The sequence below is a fragment of the Mesoplodon mirus genome (genome assembly GCF_964341445.2).
Source record: "Mesoplodon mirus genome assembly, chromosome: 14".
Classification (NCBI taxonomy): domain Eukaryota; kingdom Metazoa; phylum Chordata; class Mammalia; order Artiodactyla; family Ziphiidae; genus Mesoplodon; species Mesoplodon mirus.
This window is the reverse complement of record NC_138990.1, coordinates 47,487,827-47,496,362: the sequence shown is the minus strand read 5'-3', so window position 1 is coordinate 47,496,362 and position 8,536 is coordinate 47,487,827. Positions and strand designations below refer to the sequence as shown.

At 54.1% G+C, this 8,536-nt stretch overlaps 1 protein-coding gene across 1 annotated transcript; it reads left to right on the top strand.

The window, feature by feature from the left end:
* Positions 1-221: 221 nt before the first annotated feature.
* On the top strand, positions 222-8,536 carry PCARE (photoreceptor cilium actin regulator; the record flags this gene model as incomplete). The annotated part of the gene is made up of 2 exons (XM_082642406.1): positions 222-3,967; positions 8,359-8,536. 2 exons carry the CDS (start codon positions 222-224, stop codon positions 8,534-8,536), a joined length of 3,924 nt encoding a protein of 1,307 aa, XP_082498532.1.

The following is an 8,536-nucleotide window of genomic DNA, read 5'->3' as shown; positions in this document are numbered from 1 at the left end:
ACAACACCAGGACGGCGGCAGCATCGCTACCTCTACACAACGGGGCCAAGGAAGGAAAGAAAGCCAGTTCCAAGTTTAGGACATGGCACCTTGGACTTCAAAGGATTCTGGCTTGGAAATTGCCTGGATGGACTAGTAAGACTGCCTTTTGTTCCTGTTTTGAATACAATTGTCTGAAAATTGTGAGGGTTGCAGATGGGAGATGACTGCAAGCTGACATCATGGGATGTACACCTTCCCACAGTGATATTGTTAACAGCATTGCTAAGGGTGGCATCCAGTTGTTTAAAAAGCCCAAAGCAATTCCGCCAGGATGTCAGGGGCCCAGTGAAAGATGCTCCATCCCTTTGCTGGTTCAAAACTCCACCTGCCATGACTCTGGAGGGGGCTTGTCCCAGGCACAGAGGCCAGCAGAAGAGCAGCAAAGTCCCAGGTGGATCCAATCTGTGGCAGAAAGTCTTTGTCAGCTCACCAGAGATCCCACATCAGGCAAAAGGAAAGACATGGAAGGACTGATCCCAGAAACCAAAACCTCCCCATCCCAGCTGAACAAATCACAAAGCTACGTGGCTACACACATTCCGTTCAAGAGACAGAGTTCCCATGGATCACAAGGGGCGGCCTTTTCTGGGGAAGAGAGTGAAGAAAGTAATACCCAGGAGACTTCCAAATGGGAAAAGAGGCCAAAATGTCACAGGTCGAGCAAACAGGGCCATTACTGCCAAAGCATCCTTCCTGCCCACGAGTCTGAAGACAAAGTAGACTTCCCTGAGCCCCTGGTGAAGGCCCACCAGCGTGCTTACACCTATCTGCACACCTGCGTCTCCAAATACGAAGCAGTTCTGAGCATCACCCATTGCGCCACACAGACCCAGGAGCTGCTGCAGCCCATGGTCAGCTTCCTGTTGCTGTGTTTTGATGAGGTCAACCAGCTCTTAGGGGAAATCTCCAAGGATGGAGAAGAGCTCCTTCAGGAAGTTAAGGAGGATCTGGCTTGGCCTTTGAAGAAAAGAGAGCCCCAGGAGCAGCCAGATCTCTTGCAGCAGCTTCTGCAGTACACAGTTAGCAAGCTGCAGGTGCTCAGCGGCATGGTGGTCTCGCTCTCTGACAGCCTCCTGGAGGGCTCCGGCCGCTACTTCCACGGCACCACGGGCCACCTGGGAAACAAGCTGAGCAAGAAGAGGGGTGCAGATGAAAGCCTCCTAAGGGTTCTGGGGCACCTGGAGAGCTTAGCGAGTGGCCACAGTGACCCTGAAGTGCAGGGCCTACCCTTATGCTCTGAGGACAGTGGCATTGGTGCTGACAATGAGTCTGTGCAGCTGGCAGACAAGCTGGGCAAGCAAGCCAGCTGGGACTTTGTGCTGGAGCCTGCAGAGTGGAAGCCAACGATTTCACCCACAGTGGAGGCCAAGCTGTCAAGACATACCTGGCAACAAAGTCCATTCTGGATGGGTTCAGCCAGACCCCAGGACTGCCCGCTCTCAAGGCCTCTTACAGCAAAGGTTCAGCCAGCAGTGCGGGGTGGATCAGTGAGCCCCCAGCCCTCCAGCACAGGCCCAGAAAATACTGCCTCCAGGCCTTGGGGGCTGGGCCAAAGTGCCCCGGGTGATTCCCCTGGGATCAGGATCTCCAGGGAAGCACACTTTCCTAAAGGCTCCAGGTTGATGGACACTCCGCCCCTCAGTGAAGGTGAGGACAGCAGCCCAGAGGAGGAGGAAGACAAAGAGAGTTGCCTGAGTCCGCGTGTGTGGCAGGGAAACACTTCCCATGCAAGGCCTCGGTCTTCACCTGCCGGTGCCGAAAGCCCATTTCTGCTACACTCCCGGAGGCTTAGGAGCCCCCAGGACCAGGAAATGATTCTGAAGATGAAGGAAGCAATCAGTGAAAGGATCAAGTTTGTCCCCGTGCCCTCTGAGCACCAGGAATGGGTCGAGGAAGAGGAGAGAACCATGGTGCCCCCAAGACCGAACACGGCCAGTGACAGCAGGAAGGCCCCCTCAAGGCAGAGGAGGTCCCAATCTGAGGGGTGTCTGAAGAGCCACGTGGAGGACCCCACCCTCCAGGAGCTGCGGAGGGTCCAGAGAGACCTCAGCCAGAGGCTGGAGGTACTTTGCACCCGGGACACCCAACAGCAGGGGCACAGCCAGAAGCAGGTTCTGCAACCCAGGGCAACAGCGCTGAGGCCCGACCACTGCTGCAACATCACCCCAAGCAGCACCATCAGCAAGCTGAAGGCATCCCTCACCAACAACTTCAGCATTTTGCCAAGTCAGAGCACCTTGCAGAAATGCTGTCCCCGCCCTGAGGGAGAGCAGCCCTGGCAGGGAAAAGCTGAGGGGCTTCCAAATGTCATGCCATCAGGTGAGAGGGCCAGTGAGGCTCCCAGGGCCCAGGACTGGAACATCAAGAGCTGTCCTACCAGAACATCGGTCAAGAAACTCATTGAAACTTTCAGTCCCACCGAGGGTCTAAGGACACTGGGGGATTCCAAGGACTCTGGGCTGAGCCCCTGCCCCAGGAAGTGGGGGGTCCCCACCATGCCTCCCAGATTCCCCATTTACAGGGGACTTGCCCCTTTGTATCCAAAGCCTCGAATTTCTCCAGCAGCAGGTGGAGAACCTCTCAGGATGGGCCCAGGCTGGAGGCCCTTTGCTCCCACCTTTCCCCCTCTGCTCACAGCAGAAGCATCCAAGAGTGAGGACCTCAACTGTGAAACAGAGGAGAACCCAGAGCATCTCCCTCCACCGCCTCTGGAAATCCTGATGGACAAATCATTCACTTCCCTGGAGCCCCCAGAAAGCAGCAATCTAGCAGAGAGCTCCCTCGAAGGGACCCACGTGCCAGGGCTGGGAGGGGCTGGCCCCACCCGGAGAACGTGGGCTTCCCCAAAGCTAAGAGCCGCCATGAGCCCCTCTGACCTGCTTCCCAGCAAGACCACGGCCACCCTCGCCAGGGCCCGCAGCGCAGAACCAGGGAGCAGCAAGAGCGGCTGCAATCCCGGAAAGCTCGCCCTGGACCTCAGCCACCCGCCAGCAGCCAGTGGAAAGCCAGAGGTGCAGGGCAGCAGGGCTCAGAGTCAGGCACGAGCGGACAGGGCCACAGGCCTCTCCAGGCATCCCCCGAAGGTCATCCGCTGGCACCACTCCAGCCACACGTCCGGGCAGGACAGGACCTCAGAACCCAGCCTGGCCAGGCCAATGCGAGGGCCACATTCTCCCGAGGCCCCAAGGCAGAACCAAGATAGAAGCCCTGCACTGGTCAGGAAGGCCTCTCCCACAAGGGCACACTGGACGCCCAGAGTGGACAAGAGGCACTCAAGCCTGCCCTCCACTCACAGACCTGCCCAGCCCAGTGTGCCCTGTGTGCACAGATCCCCCAGCCCACCGCTCAGCCCTCCAGCGAGCCCCAGGGTGCTAAGCCCCCCAACAGTGAAGAAACGAGCTTCCCCTCCCCCCCAGCACAAACTGTCCACCCCTCCCTCGGCAAGCCCACCCGCTCAGCACAAGGTCTCCAGCCCCCCTGCCCAGTGCACAGAAGCCAGTTCCCCTGCCTCTGGCCCCTCCCCATCTCCCCCAGCGTCTCCCAGTCAGGGGCCCAAGGAAACAAGAGATTCTGAAGACAGTCGGGCAGCCACGGCCAAAGCATCTGGGAACACATGTTCCATTTTCTGTCCAGCCACCTCCTCTCTGTTTGAAGCTAAGTCACCATTCTCAACAGTACCCCAACTCACCCCACCATCGCTGCCACCTGAAGCTGGGGGTCCTTGTGGGGCCCCGACAGGATGCTGGAGGAGCAGCTCAGGGCCACGACTGAGGGCGGACTCACAGCGAGGGACAGCTCTGTGTGCCCTCAACCCTCAGCCTTTCATCAGAAGGACAGCTTCTGACTGCCGGCCGGGCATCCGCCTTCACCTGCCTGTCCCGGGCACCACCAGCAACGCTTGTGAATCCCAGCTTGGCCAGAGCAGGTAAGGAGGGTCCTTGGGCCACAGCCCTGCAGTTATTGGGACAGAGCTGATGTGCCCTTAGGCTCATCTGGGTCAGTAGTTTTCAGACGGAGCTCCCAGAGAAGAGCAGCCGGGAGAGGGGTCTAGGAATGTCCTGTCTCCCAGTCCCCCATGCTTAAGCAACTGCCTTTCATCTGTTACCCACTTCAGGTTCCCAAGAAAGATTTAATTGCAAGGAGCTCTGCTGTACTAAAGATAAAGTTTAAAAAAAAATTAAAAATTAAAAAAAAAAAGTTTAAAACAATCAGGTTGGTGCAACCACATGTGCCCCTTATTTTACACTTGGGGAAACTGAGGTGAAGTGACTTGTCCCCCAAAGTTGAGCCATTGTCCCCTGTCTGGAGACAGCAGCCTGATCTCTGTCTTTCCTGGTTTACGGCAATAGACCAGCATCTTAGTGGGAGGTGCTCAAAGTTTTTGGTCCCAGGACTTCTTTGAGAGATGTTTAAAATATTTATTAATTGAAAAAACAAAAACGACCCCATTCTATGTTAACATAAACTATATCCTAATGAAAAGTAACTATATTTTCCACAAGAACAAAAAAATTGAGCGGAAGGAGTGGCACTGTCTTATAGTTTTACACCTCTTTAGGTGTGGGCTTCACAGACAGACAGTTGGATCCTCAGACCTTTGTCCACAGTCAATCTGTTGTGATATCACACATCATGTAGTCTGGAAAACTCCACTCTACATTCCTGAAGAAATGAGTGAAAAAGGCGCATAACATCTCAGTATTATTATGAAAATAGTTTTGACCACGTGGACACAACCCCCCCGCCCCCCGCCCCCGAAAGGATCTGGGAGGTACCCAGGGGACACACCTTAACAAACAGCAGGGCCTGGAGGTATTGAATATAAAAGTCTGGCTTCCCCATACTCCTGAGGACCTGCCCCCACTTCTCCTCCAATCCAGCCTCATCTCCATCTCCCCTTTCAGAGGAGTGTAGAGCAAGAACAAGACTTTCCATGAGCACTGAGCACCAGAACCCAGGTGGAAGGGCTGCCATGCCTGCCCTGGGCCGGCTGAGTTCTAGGTGTGTCTTTCTCATGTGGGGCAGCTGACTTGCATGTCCTTGGCCCAGCCCTGCAGACAGGTCTGGGCATGCAGCTACAAGGGGGCATGACTCAAAGTATAGCCATTGCCTGGGAGTTGAAAGGACTCGAATGGTGGTGTGATTATTTTACAAAGTTTACGGGGACACGCGTCTTTTCCCAAATTGTGGCACGGGGAGAAAAATGTAAATCTGAGGTCGGTTAAAGAGGAACTCTTATCAATGTGTCTTGATATCATATCAGACAAAGCTCAACCCACAGCAGTCCTTGCTATCTTTGCATTGCCCACAGTTGTGTAAATCAGAAGTTAATTTCTGCCAGAGTGATATGTGTTACAGACATCACAGTCTGTCCTGGCATAAATGGTAGCTTTTCACAGAGTACTAGGCAGTCAATTTTAAATCAAGATATTATCTCGGGAAAGTTGTGCATGATTATAGTTATAGAAACTTCCCCAGCCACTTGAAAGAAATGAAATAATGATTATTTTTGCAAGAATCTTAATGTAACATTGCTCTTTTCTTAAATCTAAAATGAGCTTCCCACAGCACGGTGCCTTTCATCTGAGAACCTCTATAAATGTTATTGCATTATTCCTCACACTAGCCACTTATTCAGTTATTAGATTTCTAAAACTGTACCCTTCAGGAGAAGAGCTTGAGAGAACAAGGACAATAAAATGGCATTAATTAAAAACACTAACATTTTAAAACAGCAGGAGCAATAATAAAGCAACATAAAATTGCTCAAGGAGAAAATATTGCCATTCTTTCAGGTTTCTCCTCCGAATAGGGCGGCCTTAAGGGTTGTTTTATGTCCTGAATCTCAATATTCAGAGAGATGAGGTGGGGTGGGGAGTAATTGTAGCTTGAAAGAGGGAGGAGGATTCATAAAGAGGAGCCTTCCCAAGGTCACGTGGAAGGTCATAGAATGACTCACAGCCATTCCCCTATCTCCTGGTCAGACCACAGGTCTAAGCTGTTCTAGACTGTGAAACTGTGAGCACGTGATGAATGTGATGGGAAAATGCTTATTCCCCAGAAACACACCCCACTCCCCACTCAGCCCTGTAAAATTGGCGTCTGGGAGCAGAAGTGCACCTGCTGTAAGAGGAGGGCTTTTGCGGCTCTGGAGATGACAAGCATTTTTTTCTGCCCTCCTGCGTATGGGAAACAATGCCAGGGAACTGAGCATGATTCCCCCAAGATCATGCAACAAGACAACAAGCCAGTGCCCGAGAGCCAGAAACTCCTACAGGCTGTTTCCCCAAGCAGGGACTTGCAGGGACAGCCCCACCCATTGGATCTCGCAGCCAAGGCAGGCTTGCAGGATGCACTGGCCTGTGTCTGGTGTTGATCCCCTGCAGGTCATCCCGTGCCCCTGTTTTAGAAAAAATGATGGTGTTGATATCTTCCCCACCTTGGGGCCCGGGGATTGGGCGCAGTCCTTGGAGGCTTCCCCAGGAAGCTCTGTTACTGAGCTTCAACTGTTATTTATGTGTTGAATCCCCAAGTGAAGGCACCTGTCTCTATCCAGGTCTCAGTGTGCCCAGACTTGCTCCGCTAAATGCGGTGCTTTTAATCTCTGCCAGGACTGGACCAGCCAGTCAGGGTCTCTCTGCAGCCCCCTGACCCCGTTTCCTGGAGACCTGGGCCGCCTGGCTCCCCAGCAGGTCTGGGAACAGGTGGAACCACGGCCATATGGCAATCAAAACAGTCGACCTCCTGGCCTGAGCCTCATGCATATGTGGGAACTGGTTGAGGGTGGGGAAGACACAGTTCAAGAACCAAATCCTGCGTCACGCCTCGGCGTCAGCCTCCACTGACACTGCATGCCACAGCCTGTCCCCTGCTCCAGTCTGGGAGCAGCAAAGGGTCATGCCCCACCCTGTTCAAAAGGGGCACAGGAAGAAGAAAAAATAAGGTGGGAGCCGTGGCCCACAAACCACTGGGTCCTGCAGGGACTTATGATGGGGCCAGAGGCTGACATAGATGAGACCGGCTCTAAGGAACAGGGTGGGTTCCTCACTGCCTGAAAATCGCGTATGACGGCCAGTGTCAGTGCCCACCCCACCTCCCCCCACCATTCCTGCCACCCTGATCTTGTTAGGATCCAAACTCAAACTTGTCCTCCACTGGTTGGACGTCCCACGTAAGCCTAAGCACGCAGAACCGAGCACACTCGTAATACAGTCAAGAAGGTGCCATCACGGGCAGAGAGAAGGGCTTCTGGTCTGTGCGTGTGGGGAGCTGGGGCCAGTCCTGGTCCTCAGGTGACTGATGGAGAGGCTCCGAGCCTCAGGTGCCCACCTGTCATATGACAGAGTGGTCCCTCAGGTCCCTAGCAGGTATGACTTCCTAGTCCTACTACAAAACAGCCCCAGTGACAGCCGACAATTTAGTGAGCACCTATCATATGCTGGTTAGTGTGTGGAGAGTTTTCCATGTGTCATCCAATATTGATAACTCTGAGTGTCCTATGAGATGGGTATTATTACTATCTCCCTTTCACAAAGCAGGAAACTGAGAATCAGAGAGATCAATCAACATGCTATAGGTCACACAGCTAGTAAGTGGAAGGGCCAGGACTCGAACCCAGACAGCCAACTCCGCCCTCCACACGGTCTTTGTGAGGCTAGCCCGGCTGCCCGTAGCCAGTGTGGCTTTCCGAGCTGGTCCCCCATCTGGCCTAGGCTTGATCCGTGCTTGTGAGCACCCTCCATTCTGTGCTCCCAGAGCACACTGGGTGTCCCTCTCTGTTCAGAGCCCCTCTCACTGTGGCACTCAGCAGCTGGGAAGCTCTATTCTAGCCGAATGCCAGGTCTGAGCCAAGCAGTTTTCATGTTATTCCATTCAGGAAACGGGTGGCGGCTGAGCAAAGCGGGGGTTTTTGCCGTTATTGTTGGTGTTATTTTGGTTTCAACTAGCTAAGCCTAGCTCTTGATGCACTAAGAGGTGCTTTTAAAACAAAAACAAAATAAAGGCCTGGCTCCCGAGCTCCTGAGGGAGATGCTTTGTTCACAGCAGCAGGATCTGGGCATCCCAAGAGAGAACAGGACTCAGCCTGTCCTCTGAAATGCCAGGAGCTTGGCTCTCACGGTGCCCAGCCACAGCGGACACCCACAAGGACAGCACCAGCAGGCAAAGCTGTTATGGAAAGGCAGAGGCCTGGCACCAAGAGTCCACCAGGTCTGTGGGTGACACAGACGGGAGGGCTTGAGAGAGACAGAATGGAGATGGGGCGGGCCCAGAAGGAACGAGGAGGGTTCGATCGGCACCTGTGCTTTCTCTCTGCAGCAGCAGCGAGGAGAGCCCCAAGGACACGGAGCCATGGAACAGTCCCTGTGCCCCAGAACCAAAGGGCGGCAGCAGGGGCGCACCACCCCCAGAGCTCTGCGTGCTGGGCCACGGGCTGCAGCGGGAGGCCAGCGCCAGCCATGCCCAGGACAAGCGCCAGCAGAAGGAAGTGGCCTGA